Raw genomic sequence first — 27,595 nt, 5'->3', positions numbered from 1 at the left:
TCTGGACTCGCCCACGATCACCCCCAGTGGATGTCTAATGGAACGACAACCAATATCGGTACAATGGGGCGTATAGGAAGTGCCTATGCTCTTCGTAGACGGGCTCTGATAGGACGCGACTAGCAAGGAAGTGTTCTAGCAAGGCTGCAGCCTTCACTTTGGGAAACAGTCAAATAATTGGGCGCGAAAATGCCACTTCCTCTTCTGAAGACCTGCCTCCTCCTCCGTCCGCGCCTAACCAGAGACTTGACAGGACGCACTGCAGAACAGCCTACTGAGCAGGTAACGATGAAATCTTGCTATTAGTACAAAAAGGCTTTTGGCGAATATTATTTAGATACAAACGTAAGCCTTTACGAAACTTTAAAGCAACTTATATATGGTGTTTTCAAGAAACCGAAAGTACATCTAACTAACTCTACGCGCGCTTTGCCCCACTTTTTCAATGGACATCATTGGCATCATCAGGGTGACTACTAGCCTACTGGAGACCAGGAGGTTTATATTGCGTTTATCATTCGAAGCCTACCGCCACGTATAAGTCAGGTCCATGTACTTTTGTGTGGAGTATGAGTATTCAAATATATTGACCTATACTCAGATAGATCACCTTATTTAAATTAATAATTGGCCTGATCAATAATTTAATGGGGCTTTATTAAAGATACACTTTTAAATAAATAACTTGATATCTGACTTTAATCGGACAACTCTGGCGATCAGTCGAGCACATGGTCTTCACACAATGAAACGCGCTGGTAGTCCTCTGATGTCATGGTTTCGGGAAGGTATGACTCGGAGAGAGGTTAAGGTCAACACGTGGTTCATTCAGAGACACATGAGCCGATTCTCAATGCCAAGTACGCGAACTGCGGACTCGTGGACTTGGAAGTTCGCACTTGGCAAGTCCGGTCTTCCAAGTACAAACCTCCAAGACGAGTACGCACCTGCAATTGGAACAGCAGCGGACTCGAAGACTTCACCACCTTAGCTCGTCTGTTAACTGTGCTACGGCCTCATGTAGGCATATAGGCTGAACAATATTTACAAATTAGGCTATATAAAACGAAACACCAGCCTCTTTCGTTGTATGTTAATATTTTGAATGAATATAAATTAAGTTATGCTTATTCACACGGCACACCAGCTGTACCCTATAAACAAACATTCAGTGGCTTGAAAAAGACTATGAGATAGCCGTTTCTCAATGTTCCTATATAGCCTATTATTATATTATTGGAGGCTATTGATATAAGAATTATGAACGAGCGAGAATAGAAACGCACACGCGCGCGCGTGCGCGCTATCGGATGGATCCGACCGGGATTGCCGTTGCGATTCGTTTCCTCTATCAGCGACGTATACAATATAAACAAATTATGTAAAACAAAACCCCTCTTTCATTTAACCTTTGTGTCGTGTTCGTTTCTCTCCCCTTACTTTGGTGCTCCCGGTCAAATTTGACCGGCCTGCTTTAACTGCCCTTACAATAACAAAAAAAACAATGATCATTGCCAAATTTTATTGAACTCCATTTTAACCTGTAAACAATGCCTCAGACTACTTTTTTACATGAATAAATGCAGTGAATAGGAGTTACAATAGGAATTATTGTAAAAAAAAAAGTCAGAAAAATCAAAACAGAGACCAAATTCACAGAACTTGTGTGTGTGTGTGTGTGTGTGTGTGTGTGTGTGTGTGTGTGTGTGTGTGTGTGTGTGTGTGTGTGTGTGTGTGTGTGTGTGTGTGTGTGTGTGTGTGTGTGTGTGTGTGTTCTGTGGTGACCCGCTCCAGGCAGGCATACCGGCGTGACAGGGCGTTGGCGTGCTCCCTGTCCGGTCGGTGGTCCACCCTGAACCGGAAGTTCTGGACGGCCAGGAACCACTGCGTCACCCGGGCGTTGGTGTCCTTGGCCCCAGCCATCCACTTCAGGGGGGCGTGGTCGGTGACCAGGGTGAACTCCCTCCCTAGGAGATAGTACCTGAGTTTTCCCGAGGCTCCATTTGATGGCCAGGGCTTCCTTCTCAACGGTTGAATAGTTTCGCTCGTTGGGAAGGAGCTTCCTGCTGATGAAGGTTATGGGGTGTTCCTCTCCGGCCCGGATCTGGGACAAGACCCCCCCCCCCCCCCGAGTCCCACCTCCGAGGCGTCCGTGTGAACTGTCCCGGGTGTCACTGTCAGAGTGAAATCAGGTGTTATCAGTACCGGCTTTCAACACACGGCCTCGCAAAGAGTCCCGAAAGCCCGGTTAGCTGCCTCCGACCAGGTGACTCGGTCCGGCAGGGCCTTTCGGGGCAGGTCATTCATGGGGCTGGCCAGCTTAGCGAACCCGGGTATGAAGCTCTGGTAGTAGCCTACCAGACCCAAGAACGCCTTCACCTGTTTCTTGGTGCAGGGTTGAGGCCAGTCCCGTATGGAGGCTACCTTACTGACCTGTGGCCGTACGGTTCCCCTCCCTACCTGGTACCCCAGGTACGTCGTCTCCTCCCGCCCACGACGACATTTGGCCGGATTGGCGGTGAGGCCCGCCTTTCGCAGCTCCCCCAGCACGGCCCTTAGCTGGCCGACTTGGACATCCCAGCTGGGGCTGTAGATGATAATATCATCAATGTAGGCCGCCGCGTAGGCCTGGTGGGGCCTAAGGAGCTGGTCCATCATCCGTTGGAAGGTTGCCGGGGCGCCATGTACTCCGAAGGGGAGGACGGTGTACTGATACAGCCCCCCGGGGGTGGAGAACGCTGTCCTCTCTCGGTAACCACGCTGCCGGTGTCCAGGAGGGCCTGCGTGTCTCGGGATGGTCGGACTTCCGGACGTCCCCTGCGTCCAACAGGTCGCCAGCATACAGGTTCGGCCGGCCCCCTGGGCTGCGTAGGCCGATGGCATCGACACGTCCCGGTCTCCCGGGCAGTAGCGAGCGATGTGGCCGGGCTGGCCGCACTCGTAGCAGCGCCACCCCTCTCGAGTCTCCGGCAATCCGCTCGGCGGGTTGAGGGCGGGAGCCGGGGCCCCGGTCTCGTGTCCCCTTGGGTTTCGGCGGGTCTCGACGCGTCGGGGGGTGGAGACGGGTCTGGCGCTCAGGTGCTGAGCCACCTGCCAGTTCTCGAGCTGCCGTACCAGGTCATCCACGGTGTCGGGATGGTGGTGGGCCAGCACGCGTCCGGCGGGAGCCGCCGCAGGGTGGTGTCGATGATTGGGCTGGGTCCCTCTCCCGACGTCAGCCACCGTTTCACCAGCCGGCGGTTTTGGGCGATCTGTGTCCGTACAGCTCCCCGAACATCGAACCGCCAGTCATGGACGCGTTGCGCGCAGCCTCCGCCGGTAGGTCCTGGCTCGCCTGCTGGGCGACGACGTGGAGGTACGCCTCCACGTCGTCGTCGGGTCCCAGTTTGGTGAGCCGGCTGGCCGGGGCGGCGGTCGGCGCGGTGCGGACGGCGTGCTGCAGCACGGCCTCACGGAGCAGGGCGATGCTCTCGGAGGTCTCCCGCTGCTGTTGCTGGGCGGCTGACGCCGCGGTTCCATCCGGATTCTGCATGGCGTGATGTTGGCGCAGAGGGGTAGAGCATTTGCCTGCATTCTCCACCCTATGTGTTGACCCGCTCCTCGAATGAGCCGGGTTCCAGGTACAAATCACGAGAAAGCGATGGGTTAAGCCGAACTTGGCGTTTATTTAGCTTGAGTCACAAGATGCATTCTCGCTCTAGGGTCTTCGTGAGCCTCTAGTCCTCGGGTGGGTTGCGTAAGCCCGACGTGTCCCTGCTCCCGCGGTCCCTTTTAAGCCGGTTCCGGGTCTTCCTCCTCCCAGCCGCCGGGTGTCCCCCATCTCGCTGATTGGGGGGAAAGACAGGGTTCTCCCTGTCGCCGGCTGGTGGGTTGCGGCGGTATACCCCGTTCACCACTGTTCCTCGGACCCGCCCGGGCCGAGGTTTCAGGGGCGGGATGCCACAGTTCAAACACAGGAGTGGCATTTTGCAATCAGGTCGCAGTGTGCCTTGCAAACGTATGCATCACATTTGAAACATGCAAGACTTGTCTCATTGTCTCTAGGGGCACAGAGCTCGCATCTCTTCCGTTTCTGCCCCTGTTTTGGGGGGAGAGCGGCCAGGGCAGTGGCTGGGGCTTGCAGACTCCTCACCAGACTGCCATAGGCTGGTGTGCGGGGAAGGTGCTGGCGCAGTTGAATTAGAGGAGTCACTAAAGCTTTCCCAAGCCCACTGCCTTGACAAGGTATTGTATATTTTCATCTGTCATGCATTTGATTTACTTGTATTCATGTAAAACATTTTGTGTAAGACAGATTCAATATTGTTTCATATCTAGTCATTGTTTCTTTCATTGTAGCTTACTGGTACATACACCTGCAAGTGAATCACAGCTCGTTGGCCTGTGGCAGTGTTCCACAACATCCATGATGTGTCTGCATGTAATGCATATGTGGTGTGGCCAGCGATTGACCCAGTCTGGAATCAGGGGAAATGTGCCTCCTTTGTTTCTGTTGTAGTCCAGGATGATCTGGGGTTTCCTGTGCTCTGCTTTGCTGACAGCGGCGTATTTGTGTCGAGCGCTCATCAGGATGACATTCTTATTTTTCTTGGGCAAATATGACACAAGACTGTGTGTCAGTGAAAGCAAATTTGGATTATAGTGCATTTCTCCCTCTGGTCTGGTCGAAACCATTGCAGGGGGAAGTTGAGGCTTGTTCTTCCTCACTATCCCCACCATGGTGAACTTTCTTTTCAGCAGCTCCTGACCAAGCCCATGTGATGTGAAAAAGTTATCACATGTGAATTTATGCCCCTTGAAACCAGCTGTCAAGTCCAACACAACACGCATGCCTTGTTTTTTTTCTGGCCTTCCAGTAACAGGTTTCCCTGTGTAAACCTGCATATTCAAGGCGTAGCGGCTCCTGGCATCACATGCTGCCCAGATCTTGATCCCATACTTGCCTGGTTTGCTTGGATGTACTGTTTGAATGGACGGCGACCTCTGAAAGGGACCAGGCGCTCGTCCACAGTCACCTCAGGGCCTGGATTGTACATTAGTGGTAGGCGCTCCACCCACTGTCACCTCAGGGCCTGGGTTGTACATCAGTGGTAGGCGCTCCACCCACCTGTCCCAAACGTTCCTGATGGCAGCCAGTTTGTCGTCTCGCCAGCGGAAAGATCGTGTAGCTCTGTCATCAAATCTGATTACTCTTGAGAGGACATGAAACTGCTGCAGGGACATAGTTCACCGGAATATAGGCCTCCCTGACACTGCATCCCACAGACTTTTTCTAGCCTCATTGTTGGACCGATGTACTCCTGCTAGAATCAACAGACACTTGGGGGTCTACCTGGTCCAATGTCTTCCATGTGTCCGCAAACACGCGCCCCCTTTCCAGGTTTGTCATCGCCAGTATAATTTCCACAATGGACTCTGGTAAAAAGAGTTGGAAGCTGGACTTGATGTCATCCACACGAGATGTTGCATACCGTGTTGGCCCTGGCATCATCCTAATGATACTTTCCTCTCTTGCTCTGCCTCCTCTGTCCTGGGGGGATGAATACCAGATCAAGTTGCCATCCTTGGACTGGAATTCCACCTCAGGTGTGTCTTCCCCAGGGGCCTCTTCACCAGGTGCCCCCTCCCCAGGTGCCTCTTCTTCAGGGGCCTCTTCCCCAGGGGCCTCTTCCTCGCCATATGTTGACTGTTCGATCTCATGATGGTCTGTATCAAAATCAGGATTGTTGTCTTATATTTCTGAGACTTCCTCCTCTATTTCTGGTTCAACTTCAATCCCCTCTTCATCAGTTTGAAAAAAAAGGTCAAGAGCCTCTCTGACAGAAAATCATCTGATCGGGCGCTGACTCATTGTGGTCATAGTAAAATAAGAGCAATGCACAAGCAAGCTATATATAGGGGATCTGTGAGAAGATATCATACATTTTGTATTGAAAGTGTGGTTCACGTGTAGGGATGGGGATCGAAACCCGGTTCTATCAAGGGTCCGGTTCCACTTTTTTCAAAACCCGAAAATCGTTAACGTTTGGGCTAATCGATACCACTATCGAGTGCCGTCGCTCATTCATTATTTTTTTTGTCCCGTAGGTCCTGTAACGTAATGTTGTGTCCCTCGAGTCGCGTCACGGCAAACATGTATTTCATGTAAAACAAGTGAAGTCTGGCGGTTAACTTTGCTCGCGAGGATGGCTGAAAAGGGCGAAAATCATTTATTGTAAAGGGGGGAAAACAACCTCAATGGCCAAGCACATTAGCATTATGAATCAAATAAAGGCCAAATGTAGTACCTTCGACTGTCTCCGAATTAAAAAGAGTCCTCCTGTCTCCTCCGTCTCCTGTCGCACCACAGACGGGCCTGTCTTAATCATCCACTCAAAGTACGAACTGTAATCGCACACACAGACATTGTCGCTAGTCCCGTCAGTTAAAAATAGTAATCCAATTGTGAAATCGGTGTTGTAATCGGTAGCAAACAAGCTAGTTATCTTAAAAAGTAAATAAAGTTTCAGATGTGCTGCGTCACGATGTGTTGAGGTTGGCTCAGTAAAACGACGGTTATCATGATGCGTTCAAATGTAACATAGAGAAACGGTAAATTGAGTTTTTGGTATCAGTAATACTGTATTACTCATGTTTCTGTGTTACTAATACAATTGTATAGTGCTCTAATCATTTTATTAGATATAATTAAAACTACTGATGTCAATATTTATTAAGAATTACATATTTAATTTAAAATGTAATTATTTATTTCCTAAATATTTTCCTCATCACTAAAAACGTGTCGTATTTCCACCAATTAATAGAAAAGTATCGATAGTGGTATCGATAAAGACTCGGATCGTTAAGGAGTATCGAAAATGGTATCGATATCAATAAATATTAATGATCCCCATCCCTATTCACGTGGGGGGATAGGTACATAAGCACGGGAAAGAGAGGACACCTAATTGTTCAGTCTGAAAGGGGTTCACGTGTGTGTGTGTGTGTGTGTGTGTGTGTGTGTGTGTGTGTCTGAACGTGTATGTAGGTGTGTGTTGAAAAATCCGTCGGATTGGACCTGAACACGACAGGAAGGTTAAAATAATAGTATGCATATATTTTGAATGAATAGGCCTCCATTTTTGTTATACTTTTAAAATGTTCCTGTCAAAAACGGTATATCAATGAAGATTCTAATGTACTTTTTAAAAAGGCCATCTCCTTGCTACCACCTCTAAACCCATGTTCTGCTGATGATCTTGTAGAAAACTTTAATTTGAAAATTTTGAAAGTCATAGATATCATTGCACCTTTATAAGGTTAAACCGATTTCTGGAAAGCAAAAGGCACCCTGGGGAAAAGCTGCTTCTGTAACAGCACAGAAAAAAGAATGCAGGAAGGTTGAACGCATCTGGCGTAAAACAAAACTTCATATTCAACATGATATCTATAAAGAGAGCCTCCGTGCCTACAATTTAGACTTAAAAAATGCTATAGAAACATTTTTCTCCAATATCATTAAAACCTAGCCTGGTTCTACCAGACTCTCGTACTTCACTTCATTTCATTTCATTTGTACAGAGTCTGGACCTAATCAATTGACAAACGTTAACTCACTTGAAGGCGGGTGTCTGCCTTTAAAATGATTGGAAGTTTAAAATGATTGGATCTGCCCAGTGCCACTCTGGATCTCCCATAACCAATCGCTAACGTTTGGTTGTGACGTATGTCATGCGCCGGGAATCACGCGCAGGATGTACACAAACCAAACACCTTGCGCGTCTGCACGAAAATGTCCGTCAACGACAGCTGCAGGTTTTGTTCGTCGAATTTAATTTATCAGGGAAAAATTGCACATTGTAAATCAATATTTTATAGTAAGGCCAGAGATGATGTATGCAGTCAACTTTCGAAGCTGGGTCTAATCGTTGACAACACGCCATCGTCATTGTTCTCAGACACGCCCTCTGTTTGCTGATTGGGCGCCGCTGTGGCGGCCCCAGAAAACCAAATTACATACAGCAGGTCCAGACCTAGTACTGAAGGGAAATTCAAATTGAGCGGAAGTACTTAGGCGGGCGGAGCCAGGCTAATTAAAACCAACACTAATAATGCAAAAACCCTATTTGCAACTGTTGACAGACTGACCAACCCCCCAACACAAATTCCACCTGATCTCCATTCCACGCAGAAATGCAATTAGTTTGCAGCTTTTTATACTGATAAAATTGAAGGTATCAGACGCGCCATCAATATCTCCACTTCAAACAAAAATGTTGGACTACCACCCTGTTCAGGCAAAAGTAACGTGGCAAGGATGGCATGCTTTAATGTTATAGACTCTCAAAATCTTGTGGAAACTGTGACACAACTAAAGCCATCCACCTGTTGCCTTGATACTATACCTACCAACCTCTTTAAGAATGTTTTCGACTGCCTAGCAGTAGACATATTGCAGATAGTTAACAACTCTCTCCAGTCAGGCAATTTCCCAAAAGCTTTGAAAACTGCAGTTATTAAACCCCTTTTAAAAAAGCGGAGCCCAGATGCCTCTATTATTAACAACTACAGACCAATATCAAATCTACCCTTCATAAGTAAGATCATTGAGAAAGTTGTCCTCCAGCAACTTAATCACTTCCTGGCATCAACTGGTTGCTATGACACCTTCCAATCAGGATTTCGACCCTTGCACAGCACTGAGACCGCCCTTATTAAAGTTGTAAACGACATCCGTCTTAACACAGACTCTGGCAAAACCTCAATACTAATGATCCTTGACCTCAGTGCTGCATTCGACACTGTAGACTAGGGCCCGACCGATATTGATTTTTGAGTGCCGATGCCGATTATTTTCAGAGAAAAATTACGATTACGATTTAATCGGCCGATTTAAAAAAAATAATAATAATAATAAAATAAAAAAAAAGCATATAAAACATAGTTTTTGATACCTTAAATATACTTTAAACACTTTTGAGGAATATGTGAATTGAATACAGAACCTTTGAGTGTTTTAGAATACATTTACAGTCAAAAATTAGTGTAATGTAAAATGTAAAATAAATAACTAACTCCCAATGTGCTGCGCTCGTGAGCAGTGACTAACACGTGCATGCTGAGCAGTATGGTCTCACCGTTAGAGTCTACAGTATAACAAATTAACATGGCCTGGGACCTAAAGAAAAACAGGCACAACATGCTCAAACAACGCGTCTTGTGTACATTGGTGAGGTGAGCGCGCAACTGCCTGAGCGAGTGTGCTTTCATGCTGTACGGTAAAATTCAATCTCCTCTTTTTTACTCCAGCTAAAGTTGTTAGTTAGCAAGGCGAGTAGGAGCGCAATCTGCAGGATACTAAGCGCAATAACATTTAAAAAAATAAATAAAAATCGGTTGTAATCTGCGTCTTTTTGGCCGATGCCAATTATTTTCAAAAAGGCTATAATCGGCCGATTAAATCGGCAGGCCGATGAATCGGTCGGGCCCTACTGTAGACCATACATTACTTCTGGACAGGTTAGAAAACTGGGTGGGGCTTTCAGGCACGTCTTAAATTGGTTCAGGTCCTACCTACAAAATAGGAACTACCTTGTTTCCATTGGCGACTTTGTATCAGAATCACCCAACGTGACATGTGGAGTCCCACAAGGTTCGATCTTAGGACCCTCTTTATTCAACATCTACATGCTCCCACTAGGGCAAATCATGCAAAATAACAATATTGACCATCATTGCTATGCTGATGACACGCAAATCTATGTATCGCTATCACCAAATGACTATCGGCCCATAGATCTGCTGTGCCAGTGCATTGAGCAAGTGAAAGTATGGATGTGCCGAAATTTCCTTCAACTAAATGAGGACAAAACAGAGATAATTGTATTTGGTTCTAAAACGGAAAGGCTTAAAGTAACCCAACACCTTCACTCTCTGTCCCTGAAAACCTCAATCAAAGCCAGAAATCTAGGGGTTATCATGGATTCAGATTTACATTTCGACAGTCACATCAAATCAGTTACAAAATCTGCATATTATCACCTTAAAAATGTAGCAAGACTTAGAGGGCTCATGTCCACCGAAGACTTACAAAAACGTGTACATGCCTTTATCACTAGTAAGCTTGATTACAGCAATGGTCTCCTTACAGGTCTCCCAAAACAAACTCTGAGGAAGCTTCAGCTTGTTCAGAATGCTGCTGCTAGAGTTCTAACAAAGACCAACAAATTTGATCATATTACATCAATTCTGAAATCGTTACATTGGCTTCCTGTGGGCCAGAGAATTTATTTTAAATCATGTTGCTAACCTATAAATCCCTACATGGTTTAGGCCCAAAATGTTTAACTGATATGCTTCCACTACATCAGCCTTCTAGACCACTAAGATCCTCTGAGACCAATCTGTTAATTATCCCCAGAGTAAACACAAAACATGGGAAAGCAGGATTTAGTTACTATGCAACAAATAGCTGGAATAAACTACCAGAGGATTTAAGACTTGCCCCAACTCTGAGCACCTTTAAAACAAGACTGAAGACTTTTGTTTGCTATAGCTTTCTGCTAAATCTTAAATACATTGCACTTTCTAAAAAGCTTTTTTAACTTTGCCTTTATTTTCTATTTTAATACTAAAATGCCTTTTTAACTTTCTATTTTACCCATTTCTTTGCATATGTTTTTCTTTTACTTGTCTATTATTTTATTTTATTGTATGACAATGTTTATATGTGAAGCACTTTGAGTCTGCCTTGTGTATGAAAAGTGCTATGTAAATAAAGTTGCCTTGCCTTGCCTATAGTCTATTATTATAGCTTACATACAGATATTTTATAACTTAGGAATGCGAAATGCATCCTGAGATATTTAACGGTCCCAAGCCCACACAAGTCACCTCCGATGCGTCCGTTGACGGATGGGGGCTTTTTGACGTATCCATGTGTCCTTCCGGGTTGAATTACATAGGCGACTTCATTGGACAGTTTCCTTGCGTATATTTGCATAACGCAGTCTGATTGGCCGACGGATCCGTCGCTGCCTGAAAAGTTGAAAATTTCTCAACTTTTTGACTCCGACAGAACGGACGGACCCACAATGTATTTCGCGAGCGCCCCTTGTAAAGTCAATGAGATCCGTCGACAGACGGAGGTAGTGAGTCAGTCAGTCAAAGGATGTCAGAAGGCGTGGCTGACGGATGGGGGAGGTTTCCAGGGTCATCAGAGCCCGAGTAGTGTCGCAGTGCTTATATTTTCATACGTGATCTGATTGGATGACGGATCCGTCGCTGCTGAAAAAGTTGAACAAATTTCAACTTTTTGACGGTGCCTTCAGCACACGGATCCACAATGCATTGCGCGTCCGTCCCCATTCAAAGTCAATGGGGATCAGTCAACGGACGGAGGCACGAGGCGTAACGCCTCGTGCCCACTGCACCGTCAGTCAAAGGACGTCAGGAGGCGTGGCTGACGGATGGGGGAGCTTTCCAGGGTCGTCAGAGACCGAGTAGTGTCACAGTGCTTAAATTTGCATACACGATCTGATTGGAGGACGGATCCGTCGCTGCCAAAAAAGTTTTAACATTTTTCAACTTTTTGAAAAGGAAGGGCGCTCCACAATGCATTGCGCATCCGTCCCCATTCAAAGTCAATGGGGATCAGTCAACGGACTGATGCAGTGGGCACGAGGCGTAACGCCTCGTGCCCACTGCACCGTCAGTCAAAGGACGTCAATCTTAAGGTACTTTTACAGAGAGTAGAATTTAAAGGGTCCTAGGATGGATACAATATTATGTATCATGAATTATTATTAATCAGATTAGGTATTGGATGCTGGAAAAACCAAGACTTCTAACTTTTGGTAGCCTATTAAAACCATTTAATATATACATATTAATATGAATATTCACTTATTTCTGCAACTATGCATTGTCATGTAGTAGGTGGTAGACAACTTAATTTGGTTTCATTCATCATGGAGCAGCATTAGCATAAATTAGCCAAATTAATATGATACATTTAATTGAACATTAATCTCTTAACATTTGTTTGTCCTAAAACCTGTGTAGGAGTATAAAGAGCCGGAACAGAGATGTTGAGTCAGAAGGACCCACCAGTGGACCGGTGAGTGATCTATTTCAAGGATTCATTACTGTCTCAATAAGTGATTTATTGTTCAGCTGCCTAATCCCTTATAAAGCAGTTGTGTTTTGCTGACCAGTTGTTCCCTTGTGTTGACCAGGGGGCAGGCCACAGCCATCATAGTCTTCATCTTGGGTCTTGGCTCTTTGCTGCCATGGAACTTCTTTGTGACAGCGTCTCTGGTAAACTTCCACACGCCACACACTCTCACCAGTACCTCAATATTACCTCACTCTGACTGCAGAGCTCACACTCCTCAACGTCACTCCTGTTCCCTGGAGCTTTAGCAGCTCAGACAGTAATCTCAAAAATACCAGGACTTGAATCAGCATCCAAATAATAATGAGCATTACAACGACCCCTTTATTGAACTACAAAGTTAAGAAAGATATATGGCTGAAATGATTTTAAACCTGCACGATGTAACTACATGCTCCCCCATCTGAAAGTGTATGCCAAGTGCAATGATGCTTATGGAGCTGCATTGACTCATCTTTATAGTAAATAAAGTATGAGGATTAAGCAATTACAAGGACTTCAAAGCGAAAGTAGCAGTAGCAGGTCAGTGAGCGTGCGGAGACCAAGTTCGTCGTCCTTAGAGGCCAGACGGCTCCCCCTAGAGGCCAGACGCCGCACGTCCCCCCACACACCCCTGCCGCCCGACACAGGCCGGGGGCACATCCGGCCGCCAACTCACTCCCCCCCCCCCCCCCGGAACGGGAGAGGAAGTCCGCCACGGCCATCTGCGCCCTAGGCCTGTGCACAACCCGGAAGCTGAAGGGCTGCAATGCGAGGTACCACCGCGTAATCCTCGCGTTGACATCCTTCATGCGGTGAAGCCACTGGAGGGGGGCGTGGTCGGAATGGAGGGTGAACGTGCGACCCAGCCGGTAGTAACGAAGGGCGCCGACCGCCCATCGATGGCGAGACACTCCTTCTCCACCGCGCTGTACCGACCCTCTCGTCTGATAGTTTTCGGCTCAGGTACAGCACCGGAAATAAAAAAAATCATGCAACAATATTCCAACCTCAAAACGTTGCTTTGCACAATTGTTTTATGGGTCATCACAAGGGATAAAGGAGAATATTTAATGCACTTTGCTTTGCACAATTGTTTATGGGTCATCACAAGGGATAAAGGAGAATATTTAATGCACAATTCGGTCGACCCCCTCCACCTGCTGGGTCAGGACCGCGCAAGACCCCCTATCCGACGCGTCCGTCTGCAGGGAAAGAAGAAGATCAAAGTTAGGAGCACACAGGACCGACTTCCCACAGAGGGCTGTTTTAATAGCCTCAAACGACGCCTGACATGGCTCCGACCACTGGACTGTATCAGGGGCTCTCTTACGGGTGAGGTCGGTTAAGGGGCTGGCCAGGTCCGAGAAGTGCGGCACAAACTGCCGGTAGTACCCTGGCCAGCCCCAAGAAATGCCTCTCCTCCTTCTTGGTCCTGGGCCGAGGGGAGGCGGTCTTAGGGACCTGCGGCCGGACCCCCCCCCCCCCAGGTGGTACCCCAGATACTGGATCTCCCTCCGCCCGATCACGCACTTCCTCGGGTTGGCCGTGAGCCCCGACCGTCTCAGCGACTGAAGGATTGCCGCCACCTGCCGCATATGCTGCCCCCACGTCTCATCATAGTTGACGATGTCATCGACGTAGGCAGCAGCATACGCGGTGTGGGGCCATAACACATGGTCCATCAGCCGCTGAAACGTGGCCGGGGCCCCGAACAACCCGAACGGAAGTACCTTGAATTGGTATGGACCGAGAGGAGTGGAGGAGGACGTTTTTTCCCGGGCTGCTGGAGACAGCGGAATCTGCCAGTAGCCCTTCGTGCAGTCCAGAGTCGTGTAATAGGTGGCCATGCCAAGCCGGTCCACGAGCTCGTTGATCCAAGGCATTGGGTAGCCGTCAAACTTCGACACCGCCTTCACCCTACGGTAGTCCACACGGAACCGGACAGACCCGTCCGGCTTCCCCACAAGCACGACGGGACTGCACCAGTCACTGTGAGACTCATCGACCACACCCAACTCTAACATGGTTGCTAATTTGCGTCGTACCACGTCTTGTTTGTGGACGGGCAGCCTGTAGGGGCGTGTCCGCACCGTTAACCCGGGCTGCGTCTCGATGTCATGAGTAATTAACGGGGTGCGACCGGGCAGGGGCGAAAAGACGTCGGCGAACTGGAGTAGTAGGCTGGCAACGTCCCGCGCCTGACTCCCTGAGAGATTCTCGCCTTGACCGACCGGAGGGATGGGGCCTGGGCCAGGGACCTCCGGTCCGAGCTCCTCTCTTTCTGGTAGCGTCGACGCAAATGCGACACGGACCGCATCGTTCCACCTCTTAAGGAGGTTGATGTTGCAGACCTGCTTGTTTTCGCCCCTGTCCGACCACGCTACCTCGTAATCCACGTCCCCGACTCGCCGCGTGACCACAAAGGGCCCTTGCCAATTCGCGAGTAATTTGGTGCTAGAGGTGGGCAACAGTACAAGGAACTCATCCCCCGGGTTAGATCGCGTAACCTAGTCCCTCTGTCGTAAAGGCGTCTCTGACGCTCCTGGGCTTGGTGCAAGTGCTCACGTGACAATACATCCATGACGTACTGGATTTCGTTTTTGCTGTCACTGCACCCCTCCTCCCAGTTTTCTTTAATGAGGTCCAGGATGCCCCTGGGCTTGTGCCCATAGAGTAACTCAAATGGGGAAAACCCCGTGGAAGCCTGAGGCACTTCCCGCACTGCAAACAACAGAGGGTCTAGCCATTGATGCCAATTTCGAGCATCCTCGTGTACAAACTTATGCATCATGGACTTTAACGTCCGGTTAAACCATGGACATATTATAAAATGGACAACGGATTCCAAAATGGCGCCTATTCATTCCTATGTAAACTGCTCATTGGCGCAGGGCAACATCAAGGAGAGTTTTGACTTTATAAGAAAACCACCTTGTATATACCTTTTTGAATGTTAAAACAGAAATCGTAATTACCACTCGTTTTTTTATATATTTCTGTTTCTGAAACGAGAATCAAATGCCCAATATATACACAAACCCATCAGCTGGTGTACCCAGGGAACTCACAAAATGTTAGGAAGCAAAGGAGTCTGAAATGACCCCACATGGTATCATGGACCTATTATGTGTGGGTGCAATAAATGAGACAAGATATGATGGTGCCACCCCCACGTCAGGTTTCAAAAACAAGTAATACTGAAACGGAATCTCAAACTTGATCCTGAAATGTATTGAACATGAAATATTGTACAGGGAGAAGGCTGTGGCCGCAATCGATGGAGGAGGCAGTCAGGTGTGCAGGAAGACGACAACAGGAGTATGATGGACAGGGATCTGACATGGACAAGGAATTTTTTTATTTAAACATTCAGAGGTAGTCAGGCCTACTGTAGGCCTATGTAAATAAGATTAAAGATGTCTAGGATAGTATAAATGATGACTGTAAATGGCAGGTGTACTTTTATTTTGATGGAGCCATAATGTTATATTAATAAAAAGCATTTTATTCATGGGCACCTGTGCATAGGTGCAAAAACACATAAATACATGAAACATGTACATATCTACGAGACCATAGACCCACATCACAAACTCGGACAGTCACAACATGTAAAAAACATATAAATACATGAAACATTTACATAAATACGAGACCATAAGATATGTTTGGGTTTCTCTTGTTTTATCTTAAAAACAGAATACACATAACATTAAGAAAAGAAGGGAAGAAAATAAAAGTAACAATAGATAAATCAATAACTTATGTACAAATAAATGGTTACATTTCAACCAGCAACGAAGTTGGAGTGGCCTACACACATAAATAATTGTAATACACCAACATTGTTAACTGTCATACATAGGTAGCTAAACAAGCAAATGAAAAATTAAATACCAACGCTGAAATGTTGGACTATTAACAATAATATAAAATGATACCGTAATGCACCTGTTCTTTGTCTTTGGATCTTTTGAATAAATGGATCAATATATGGTAAATCACAATGATTGCAAGCAGAGGACCGTGAGAGTTATTGAGCAGCAGCTGAACCAGTCTAGAAATCGGACACGTTAACGGAGCACTGAACTATGCCCTCTCGGATGCCAGGTCGAAACAAAATTATTTCACTACGACTCCTTACAGCTGCACACCCCTCCTTCTCCATCAAAAAGTAATTAGAGAGAACGGCTAATAAAACGCTTGAGGTGGTGTTTTTGAAAAGAAAAAACGTACATTTTTTTAGGACATGGCATAAAGATAATTATGAGCCTTTGATTGATATCCAGACATTTTTTGCGGTGACACATTCCCCACTTGTATTGGAGTGAACGGAGATATCTACTTCTGGGTCCCTTGAATCGATGGGCCTGTCCACAGCCCGCTTAAACAGCTGCAATACCAGGCTTGGCCGCTGAGCACTGGTGGATTGCGGAAGTATGCACTGTTCCTGGGGGCTTGGGTTAAACCTCTCACACAAGCCGTCCATGGCTGGGTGATAGACGCTTGTGCGGATGGCCTTGACCTTCAACAACCCGTAAAGTTCATGAAAAGACATGAAATTGGTGCCCTTGTCAGTGAGAATCTCTTCCGGGACTCCCACCCGCGACACTCTTCGTGGAGATGTTGCGCAACGGAATTGCTTCCGGGTATCGGGTTGCGTAGTCGATCAGGACTAACACAAATCGATACCCGTGTGCGGAACGTTCAAATTGCCCGATAATGTCCATGCCAATGTGGTCGAAGGGGGCTTCCACCAGGGGAAGGGGCCACAATGGAGCCCTGGGGACGGCCGGGGGATTCACCAACTGGCACTCAGGGCAGGATGCGCACCACCTCCGCCTGAATCACCGGCCAATAGAACCGGGCCATTATCCGGTTAAGTGTTTTATCGTACCCCAAATGACCCGCCATTGGGTTATAATGCGCCGCCTGGAAAACCATTTCCCGGCAGCCCCTGGGTACCAGCAACTGGGTGATAACCTCCTCATTCTGGGTGTCACGACTCACCCGATAAAGCCTATCCCTAACCACCATAAAGTGTGGGTATGTCAGCGCCGCGTCTGGCCGGACCCGACTCCCATCAATTACTATCACCTGGTCATAGGCTGAGCTTAGGGTAGCATCACGAGACTGATAATTTCGATAGGGACCAAAGGATACTCGTGCACATCCCTGTGTACACACCCCAACGCCTCAACCAATGCCTCGGACAGCACCAGGCACTGATGGATCATGGTCTGCCTGAAGCCCGAGAACAAAAGCGTCTGGTACGTACCCCGCTGTATCCTCACCGGGATACTGTATGCCCCGCCGGGACCGTGAGGAGGAGACGGGGCACCGGTGACGCGGACGACCTGGCCCACCTCCATTAGAGGGCGCCGGACGTGACCAGGCCGCCAGCACCGCCAACTACCCTCCCCTGCCGTCTGAGCGCCCGTCTGCGGAGTGGGGGTGGGAGGTGATTAATGTGCCCGCTCCGGAACGGGGACCCCCCTCTCGCCCTTGGCGCCAAGCTTGGCCTGTCCCGGCATAGGTCAGCTGCACTGGTGTGCGGGACCGGTGTTGGTGGTCGCTGGGCCGTCGGTGGGGGCTGCAGGTGGCTCTCCGCCAGGTCGACCGCAGCGGAGAGGTGTTGCCAGACCCAGGCGGAGGTCCTGGTGGGAAGCCCCTCAACGAACCTCTCCTGGGCCACCTGCTCCACCACGTCCTCCGCCGAGTTCTGGTCCGGAACCAGCCACCTCCTCGCCTGGCCCCGCAGCTGCTGGGCAAAGGCGAAGGGACGGTCCCCCTCGGTGAAAGCCAGCGTCCGGAACCGGCGACGATGTTCTTCCGGGTAGAGGCCAAGCCGGTCCTGGATGGCCCTGGTGATGGTCCCATATGCCCGCTGGGCCCCGGCCGGCATTCTGGGCAAGCTGGGCCTCCCCTGTCAGGAGCGGCAGGAGACGGTGAGCCCACTCCTGACGAGGCCACCCGGAGACCTCGGCCACCCCCTGAAAAGTCTCCAGGAAGGCCTCCGCATCGTCCGCCTCCCCCATCTTTGGGACGGGGATGTTGGCCACGGGTCCCGCTCCCCTGGTTCCCTCGCCGTGTCCCTCGGTCATTCTTGCTTTGCTTGAATTCTAAAATAATTGTGGTGGGTGCATGAGTTTTGGTCAGAATGCCTGATGTAGATTGAATGGATGCGTGTTGTGATTTGAGTAAAGCCTGAGCTAGCTCATGATGTGATATAGTGTTCAGCTGTGCAGCAAATATTTTTTGCTTTTTCAATCTTGACGACTTTCTTCATAAAACGTGTCAGACATCAGTTTGTTGTGTACATTTTATTCTTTAGTAAGCTACATGTGTATGCCGTCCTTCAGAACCTTTCATTAAATGCACAAAAGAGAAAAAACTTCTGAAAAAATGCACTTCCGAATGCGTCTCTGTCCCCACCACATTTCAAACCAAACTGACGCCGATGTACTTGTGAATGATTCCATGGGCCTTGTGTTTGTGGCTGCAGTACTTCAACGAGTGCCTGAACGTGACGCAGAACAGCACCCAGGGGGGCCAACCTGAGGACTACAGCTTCAACAGCTGGATGACCTTCCTGTCCATGCTGCCCCTGCTGCTCTTCACCCTGCTCAACTCCTTCCTGTACCAGTGGTGAGCTGATCACCGCCTACAGCCGGTGACATTCATCCCTCCACATCTACTCTTCGTTTCTCTGCACCAAATGGTCATGAGCCCAACGAGCAAGATATACACAGGAAAAGATGTTGCAAAACCCTTCAAATGCTCTGCTTTAAAGCACACGGTGCATCGCAACCATGACACTGAAAATTTAATTGGGTGCGTTTGTTTTATTCAGATTTTACCAATCCTAGTGGTGTTAAGCAGTGATTCAACCAAAGAAGAGTTTTGGCATGGATGTGTCAATCACAGACGCCAACACAGCATTGTGTTTTTTAATCTCCATGAATTTTAATCTCCATAAATGGTTTTGAATCCTAATAGACCACCAATCAGACCCCCCTACCGTCTGAAACCCTGTTTGACTCTTGTTCTGCAGGGTGCGAGAGCGGATTCGCGTGGTGGTCAGCATGGTCGCCATCCTGCTGCTCTTCTCCCTCACGGCGGCTCTGGTCAGGGTCCAAATGGACCCGGACACCTTCTTCTCAATCACCATGGGAACCATTTGGTTCATCAATGGTGAGGTTATCACTTTAAACGAGTGCCCAGCCCAACATTGCTCATAAATGGTTCCTGTTAGATTAAACACGTGTGTAGTGTGGCTGCATCTCCTTGCTCAAATAGGACTCTGTTGAAACGTGTTCCGTCTGTCCTGAGACAGCTGTGTTCCATCTGTCCTGAGACAGTTGTGTTCCGCATGAGCATCGCCACAATATAATTGGTGGGGGTTGTTTTGACCCCCCCCCCCCCCCCCGCATTTGCCATCAAAAATATTAGTGCATGACTGGTCTACTAGTCCAGCGTTCTTTCCATTGCTTCACAATGAAATCTGCTCCATTTTATCAGTAGAAATCCACTCCATGTTTTCCTAACAAACAGCCGCATCACGCACGCATATTCAAAACATGCACCGAAGCAAGCCTATGTTGAGAGTCGGATCAACGACAGCGACAGACTTCAGCAACAAAGTCATTGTCAAAATGTCCAGCTTTAGCTGAAAAGGCTTTCTTTCTGTTCAGATATTTTGCCTATATTTTAGTGCCAGGTCATGTTAGAATGTTAACTTGTTAATTTAATCAAAACAATTAAACGTAGATCATTTTATATCTACGACAAAATATGGCCCCCCCACAATCAAAATACTGCTGACGCCCTTGGTTTTCCGTCCGTCCTGAGACGGCTGTGGCTGTCCTGAGACGGCTGTGTCTGTCCTGAGACGGCTGTGTCTGTCCTGAGACGGCTCTGTCTGTCCTGAGACGGCTGTGTCTGTCCTGAGACGGCTGTGTCTGTCCTGAGACGGCTGTGTGCTTGAGGCTCAGGTGTTGACCTCCCTGTTCTCCTCGTACTGAACCTGAACTAAAGGGGCGTTCCAAGGGGCCATGGACTAGAGACCCCTGAAAACATTTTATAATGGCTCTCCTTCAAGGTGTCAGTGTGTGTGTGTGCTTGCTTTCGAGTATGCGTGGTCTAGTTACACCCTGCTCCCTCTCTGAGGGTTGTCCCAGTAGGCTGACGAGGGGTTGTGTGTCCAATATGTGTATTGACGAGGGGTTGTGTGTCTGTTGTGTTTCCTGATGAGGGGTTGTGTGTCGGATGTGTGTCTTGACGAGGGGTTGTGTGTCCGTTACGTGTCCTGAAGAGGGGTTGTGTGTCCGATGTGTGTCCTGACGAGGGGTTGTGTGTCCGATGTGTGTCCTGACGAGGGGTTGTGTGTCCGCAGCGTTCAGCGCAGTGCTCCAGGGCAGTCTGTTCGGGCTGGTGGGGCTGCTGCCCCCCCGCTACAGCACGCTGTTCATGAGCGGCCAGGGGCTGGCCGGGATCTTCGCCGCTCTCGCTATGCTGTTCTCTGTTCTGGGTGAGTAGCCCCCCCCTCAGCTTTGGAGCCCGACCTAGCCTGACGCTAGCTACGGGGGCGCTCTGATTCTCCACCTCAAAGCTGCACTCAAAGTGCTCAAACAGTTTCAACGCTCACCCTGGTGGATGCTCACCTCCAGAATTGTTCCAGTCAGATCACAGATTAGGTCGAGGTTCTAACCCCCCCTGCTAGTCTGTCTCTGACGACCTGATCTCAGTGTCATTGGTGTAATATTATTGAGACTGTATTATTGTGCATGTATTATTGTGTATGCAGGCGCGCTTGCTGTGCGCCTGCGTGCTTGCGCAATAGTCCCTTCACAAGGTCTCATTCCACACCGTACGAGACGCTGGTAGCGTGAAGCTGTTGCTGCATCTCAGACATCGCTCCCGCAGGCATTTTCCAAAGCCAGCCCTTGCGAAGAAAAGTAAGGGCTGGCCCTTACGACGAAAAAAAAAGAGACACACTTCAGCCAAATTGAGATGCCAAAACTATACGGCAAGGTCTGCAAGCACGTGGAGAAAGAAACCGGTGCTATTAAACATTAGTGTTTTTCTGAGAGCGAGAAAAGATTTTGCATTTTTTCTATGCGGTTTTGTTTCTGACGAACCAGTATTTTACCCCTTCAGAAGCATTTATATCGAAATTAGAAGATACAATTAACATACCGTGATATAATACCGTTACCGTCTATGCCTCAAATACCTCATACCGTGATATACATTTTAGTCCATACCGTACAGTCCTACATTCCAGCCATGTCACTCGCTACGTGGCTGTCCCTTCATGCACGCTGTAGGTAATGCAGACATCAGAACTGCTGCCCTGGGGTACTTCATCACCCCGTGCGTGGCCATGTCAGCCGTCCTGGCCTGCTACACCCTGCTGTCCCACCTGGTGAGTGGGCCTCATGTCATCTTCTTTAAAACTAACTCTTAAGCGTCATTGGACCTCTTGCTCAAATATATAGAAGTTGGACTGCAGAAACCATGACTTGTATCAGCATTAGTCTAAATGGCTCTGGTCATTTTTCTTGTTTCTTACGCAATGCGCCTCACTTATTACTTCCTGCACACCTCAATCAATGCAAATGTTTTGTCAACAGGAATTTGCTCGTTTTTATCTGAATCGAGATGAGACGGTTAATCAGCCGTTTGAAAAGATGCCCGTTGAAAGCCTGGGTGGGTCTCATGATTATTCTGGACGTCATATTTGTATTTGTCAGATGATCTCAGATTGAGGTCTGACTTGTCCATGAGGTCAAGCTGCTGGATCGCTGACTGGACTCCTGTGTTGTATTCTGCAGACAAAGAGTTCCTCAAGAAGTCCAAAGACCCAGAGTCTCAGGTCCTGCAGGACCTTAAGCAGCCAGAAACACAGCAGCAGAGATCCTCTGTCTTTGCGGTCTTCAAAAAGGTGCCTCTTTGGTTGTGATTTATCTCTCAACCAATATTGTAAATGAGCAATTTGGGAATGAAGTATTTGATTCTAAGATTCTATTCTAATATAACTTTTCTTGTTGCTAATTTTTATACGTACCATCGAGCGAGTAAAAATTGTATTACAGAGCTGTTAGAATTCAGATACTTCTTAAACTATAGTTCTCCACCACAGAAGTTGTACATTGTAAAATTCAACAGCGCGATTCAACGCCCCAGAGCCCCCCATGATTAGGGCTGTGGAGCCCTGGTGGTATGTATACCCCCCCTCTGTAGGGTCTAACAGGCTGTTTCCACCCCTCCAGATCTGGGTGATGGCCGCCTGCGTGACCTGCATCTTTGCCGTGACCCTCTCTGTCTTCCCCGTGATCACGGTCCAAGTGAAGACAGTCTACAGAGGCTCAGCTGGATGGGGTGAGAGGAGGCAAAAGGCTGCTCTTTAGGGTTTAAGACCTTTTTTGTCATCGTTATGCACCATTAACTATGAATGGTATAATGATGACTGTTTAAGGTTTAAGGATTCCACTCTTAGTGCCTTCAAAACTAGGTAACAACTAGCTGTTGTCGGTTTTTGTCAATTGTGTTGAGAACCTGCGTAAGAAAGACCATCTCTTCACACACCCAAAATAATTATTAGTATTAATTGATGTTTCATTTCAATGATACGGAACAGAACAGACTGATGATTGGCAGTTATATTATGTAACCCTAACTAAATAACTAAATACTAAATGGTATTTAGTTATTGGTTTGACTTTTTGTTGTGAATCAGACATTGAGTGGTCAACGCGCTGTGCTCTTGTCCCTCACAGAGAAGGTATTCACCTGCGTCTGCTGCTTCATCGTGTTCAACTCCCTGGACCTGGTGGGCCGCAGTGTCCCATCTCTGGTGCAGTGGGTGAGTGTGAGGGCATGGCTGTATGTCTATGAGTCTCGGCTAATGATGGGCCCGCCTTCATGGAAGACCCATCCTCCAGTATGTTCAGGTTTACCTCTGGGTCTAAAGGACCAAGAGTTGGTGTTCCATTTCCAGGCAGATGCTTTGTGTGCTCAACGGTACAGCGTTGGTGTGCTTTAGGTGTTAGAAAAAAGGAAATAAAAGATGTAGAAGTTGATTATACAAATTTGAATTTATAGGTCAGACGACCTGCTAGTTGCAGCTGATTCTGGACTCCTAACCATCCTCGACCTGAGTTCAGCCTTTGACACACTCGGTCACACCACCCTCCTCAACAGGCTATCTTCCATTGCCATCACCCACACTGCGTTAGACTGGTTAAAAACATACCTATCTGGCCGCACTCAATTTATTCAACTGAAGTCCTTTAAATTCATCTGCTCCTCTTCATCATCTTTCTCCATCCCCTCGGCAATATCTTAAGCAAATTTAACATTCACTTCCACTGTTATGCTGACGACACCCAGCTCTACCTCATCACTAAACTCATGTCCACTCTCCCGCCCACCTCCCTCACTGATTGCATCTCTGAAATAAAAACGTGGTTCACCCTCAACTTCCTCAAATTAAATAGTACAAAATGGTACAAAATCAACTTTATCCAAAACTAACAGCTTTTCACTCACCATCGATAACTACACTGTCTCACCCTCCTCCAAGGTTAAGAGTCTGTGTGTCATCCTGGACAGTACACTATCCTTTCAATCCCACATCAATAACATCACCCGGTCTGCCTACTTCCACCCGCGAAACATCAATGGCCTCCGCCCCTCCCTGACCCCCCACAATGCCGCCATCCTTTTCCACAGCCTTGTCTCCTCCCGTATAGATTACTGCAACTCTCTCCTTCTTGGCCGCCCTCACAAATCCCTCCATAAACTCCAACTGGTCCAGAATTCAGCTACTCGCATCATAACACGAACCCCATCCATCCACCACATAAACCCTGTCCAACAGCTCCACTGGCTCCCGGTTCAGTTCTGTATCAAATTCAAAGTTTTCCTGTTAACATTCAAGGCCATCCACAACATTGGATGGCCTTGGATGGCCATGTACCCAGGTAGTGGGTACATGACCTTGTTCATGTACCCACTCCCTCCCGCTCCCTAAGATCCTCTTTCTCCATACACCTGTCTGTCCCCTCTGCCCGTCTCACCACCATGGGGCACAGAGAATTCAGCCGCTCATCTCTGGAATTCATTACCACCCGAACTCAGAAACATTGATTAATTCCTGCATTTCAAATAACAACTCAAAACACATCTGTTCAAAACTGCCTATTCCACCTGTTGTTATTATAATTTATTTCTCTTTCTTAGTGTTGTTTTTTTCTAATGACTTTTGTGTATTTTTGAACGGTGTCCCTGATGCAGAGAAAGGCGCCTTCAAATAAAAGTATTATTATTATTCATTTTTTTACCTCTTCCTCCTTCTCCCTCTCCTCCTCCCTCTCCCCCTGTTCCTCTTACTCCTCCTCCTCCCTCTCCACTTTCTCCTCCACCTTCTCCTGCTCATCCTCTCCTCCTTCTCCTCCTTCCTCTCCTCCTCCTCCCCCCTCTCCTCCTCCTCCTCCTCCTCCTCACACAGCCATCCAAGGAGAGCCGTCTCTTCCCGGTTGTGGTGTTTTCCCGCATGCTCTTCATCCCGCTCCTAATGGTGTGTAACATCCCCGACTCCCGGCTTGCCGTCCTGCTCCCCCACGACGGGGCCTTCGTCCTGGTCATGGTGCTGTTCGCCTTCTCCAATGGCTACCTGGCCAGCCTCTGCATGGCCTACGCACCCCAGTGAGTATGACGAGCTCAGCCGCTCCCTGCTGCCCTGAGATGAGTTGTCTTTATGTCTCTCTGTGTCTGTCTCTCTGTCTCTCTCTGCTTGTCTCTCTGTGTCTGTCTCTCTGTCTGTCTCTCTGCGTCTCTCTCTCTCTCTCTCTCTCTCTCTCTCTCTCTCTCTCTCTCTCTCTCTCTCTCTCTCTCTCTCTCTCTCTCTCTCTCTCTCTCTCTCTCTCTCTCTCTCTCTCTCTGTGTCTGTGTCTGTGTCTGTGTCTGTGTCTGTGTGTCTCTTTGTTTCTCTGTCCGTGTCTCTGTCTCTCTCTACCAGGCCGGGAAAAAGGCGTGCGTAAGAAGAGCATATTGGCAGTGTAAAATGTCTTCTGTCTCTGTCTCCCTGTGTCTGTCTCTCTGTCTATGTCTCTCTGTGTCTCTGTCTCTGTGTCTACGTCTCTGTCTTTCTGTGTCTGTCTCTCTGTCTCTGTCTTTCTGTGTCTTTCTCTATGTCTCTGTCTCTCTGTCTCTGGCTGAATCTGAATACTTAGTACATACTATTTCTGTTCAGTGTCTACTACGACGGTATTACACTTGACTGTGTAGTACGGTCTACAGCTATGTGTAGAACGCCTCCGAACGCTTCCGAACATCGCCGAAACTCCACCGGATGTTTGGAGATGACGTATCTCCCCTCAGATGCCGCCTTACTTTACTATTTTACTCTTTTTAATATCTATTTTTTTCGCCGCTTTCTACAACGTCTTTCTGGTGATGTCGGGTCAGCCATCTCTTCTTCGTTCGTTACCAGACTCCGGTTGCATTGTGGGATAGCGTAGTGAACTCCGTGGTTTACTTTGGCGGTAGTACGCATTCGAAAACGTCTTCCGTACTACACAATGCGTACTGAGCATTCGGCTCAGTACGCATTACAAAATGCATACTATATATTAGTCAAGTATGAGTATTCGGATTCAGCCTCTGTCTCCCTCACAATTCAGTTAACTTTGAAAGCGCAGTAGTGGAATAAGAAATAAATCCATTGATTAATTTCCTGTATGCTATGCAAATGTACTTTCTCTCACTGTCTGTTTCTATCTCTATCTCTCTCTGCCTCTCTCTCAGGTTGGTGCGTTCCAGAGACTGTGAGACAGCAGGGGCCCTGATGACCTTCTTCCTGGCCCTTGGTCTCTCTCTGGGGGCCTCCATCTCCTTTCTGCTTGGCTCCTTGGTTTAGTAAAGGATCCGTCTTCTTAATTTACTTCTACTTTTTATGTTCAAGTGCATCAACGTGTGGGCGCTAAAAGATAATGCAGCAACAACAAAAAGACGATCAAAGGTTGATTGGACTGCTGGTATTTTGTTTGTGCTTTAAAGCATGGTGGAGTTCCCTTGTGAATTCAGTACTGCTGCCTGTTAGTTCTGATTTTGACTTGAACTTCAAGATCAAGTTGTGCACTTCAGTCATGACAAGCATGGCTGCATTTTTTACTTTTTCAACATTTTATTGGATATTTATGTGAATTTTGTATAATTTCGATAACGTTTTCTATTTAATTTTTTATACAATACGTTTGAAGAATCACTTATTTCGAGAAAAAACATCAATAAAAAAAGCTCTAATAATTGTTGAACCTTTACTATATTATGAGGCTTTCCATAGCAAACTAACATAAGTTTAGGATCATTCAACTGTGATGTATAATGCATCCCTCCATATAGCAATAGAGCAGGGAATGAACCGGGCTAAATGGGGCCCACTACATGATTCTCTGATGTTTGCAACTTGCCTCCCCACACCAACAAGGCCTGAACATGATTTCTTCAGGGGCCAATGCAGCGACAATCCAGCACTGTGAAGGAGAAGTAACGCTAGGTTGGCATGGTGACGTAATTCATCGTAACAGTACTAGCCACACGTAAACACAACTAGGTTGGTTGCAATCTGCTACCTCACCATTAGAGGCCGCCTTTAACTACACACTTACCTTTAAGTGTTGTTTATATTTTTGTTATGTGTGGTAAAGGTGGTAGCCATTGCACATGTGCCGTATGGATCCAGTAGGAGGTACGGATCGGGCTCTGAACATTGTTGCTGTCTCTCGTTGATGTGTTTCTCCCCTGCCGAGCACGGGGGAGTTAGTACAGAGACACAAAAACTGCACAGGGCAGCTTGATAAGAGTGGCTTTTCAAGGCAGGGGTAGATCTATTTCAATGGCCTGGCCTGGAGTAGGCAGCATAGACAGCATGGATTGAATGTACAAACTGTCTTAACAGAGAATTGACCCAACCAGTTGCATCATGGGCATTTATCTATGGAATTAAAGAGCTTGCTAGCGGTTTAGCTAAGCGTGCAGGAGCTCTGATTCCACCACAGCTGGTAGCCCATCTGGATCGAGCTAGGGGAACGGGAAACTGACTTGCACTCTATTACCCGAGCAGCTAATACCGCCAGGGAACCAGTGCCCTTGGTGTTATTGTTTCAGAGGAATTGTACTACCAACTCACACCATCTTGGCTGTGAGCCAATCACTTCAGAGCTACATATGTCATCCTACAGGGGACAGGTTGGCTCATCTCTGACCAGCAGTGACCAGAGAAGGCGGCCTTAGCTTGGCCTCAGCCGCACCACCGTCTCTCTCCAGGGGGTTGTACCCAGTGTCCTGGAGCTGATTTTAGTGTGCACTTCTATAGTCAGTTGGGTTGTGAATCCCCACGACTGACAGTAGGTGCAATAACGAAGCAGCATCAGGCTCTTTGGTTGAAGG

At 47.8% G+C, this 27,595-nt stretch overlaps 1 protein-coding gene and 1 long non-coding RNA gene across 3 annotated transcripts; one reads left to right on the top strand and one right to left on the bottom strand.

Moving 5' to 3' along the window:
* The first annotated feature begins 152 nt into the window (after positions 1 to 152).
* On the top strand, positions 153 to 26,452 carry LOC115540393 (equilibrative nucleoside transporter 2). 2 transcript variants are annotated; one of them, XM_030351626.1, is made up of 13 exons: positions 153 to 282; positions 12,046 to 12,100; positions 12,219 to 12,300; positions 18,645 to 18,787; positions 19,194 to 19,333; positions 20,535 to 20,669; positions 21,469 to 21,566; positions 21,775 to 21,850; positions 21,976 to 22,085; positions 22,414 to 22,522; positions 22,921 to 23,006; positions 24,654 to 24,850; positions 25,952 to 26,452. In XM_030351626.1, exons 2-13 carry the CDS (start codon positions 12,069 to 12,071, stop codon positions 26,061 to 26,063), a joined length of 1,320 nt encoding a protein of 439 aa, XP_030207486.1. In that variant the 5' UTR covers positions 153 to 282; positions 12,046 to 12,068; the 3' UTR covers positions 26,064 to 26,452. The 2 variants fall into 2 exon arrangements, with proteins under 2 accessions (XP_030207486.1, XP_030207487.1); XM_030351627.1 differs by lacking the exon at positions 153 to 282 and adding an exon at positions 5,681 to 5,704.
* Positions 26,349 to 27,455, bottom strand: LOC115540394 (uncharacterized). The gene is made up of 2 exons (XR_003976187.1): positions 26,815 to 27,455; positions 26,349 to 26,679 (listed from the first exon to the last, which is right to left on the bottom strand). It is a non-coding gene; the product is annotated as an uncharacterized LOC115540394 (long non-coding RNA).
* Between the last annotated feature and the right edge of the window lie 140 nt (positions 27,456 to 27,595).

This window comes from Gadus morhua, chromosome 3 (genome assembly GCF_902167405.1).
Source record: "Gadus morhua chromosome 3, gadMor3.0, whole genome shotgun sequence".
In the NCBI taxonomy this organism is placed as follows: domain Eukaryota; kingdom Metazoa; phylum Chordata; class Actinopteri; order Gadiformes; family Gadidae; genus Gadus; species Gadus morhua.
Note: the sequence above shows the minus strand (reverse complement) of the source record. Positions and strands in the feature narration are given on the sequence as shown.

Coding starts and splice junctions, on each gene's coding strand:
- LOC115540393 (XM_030351626.1), top strand. CDS start 12,069: ATGTTGAGTCAGAAGGACCCACCAGTGGACCG. Junction 18,788..19,193: donor AACTCCTTCCTGTACCAGTG/GTGAGCTGATCA, acceptor CTTGTTCTGCAG/GGTGCGAGAGCGGATTCGCG. Junction 22,523..22,920: donor CAGAGGCTCAGCTGGATGGG/GTGAGAGGAGGC, acceptor TGTCCCTCACAG/AGAAGGTATTCACCTGCGTC.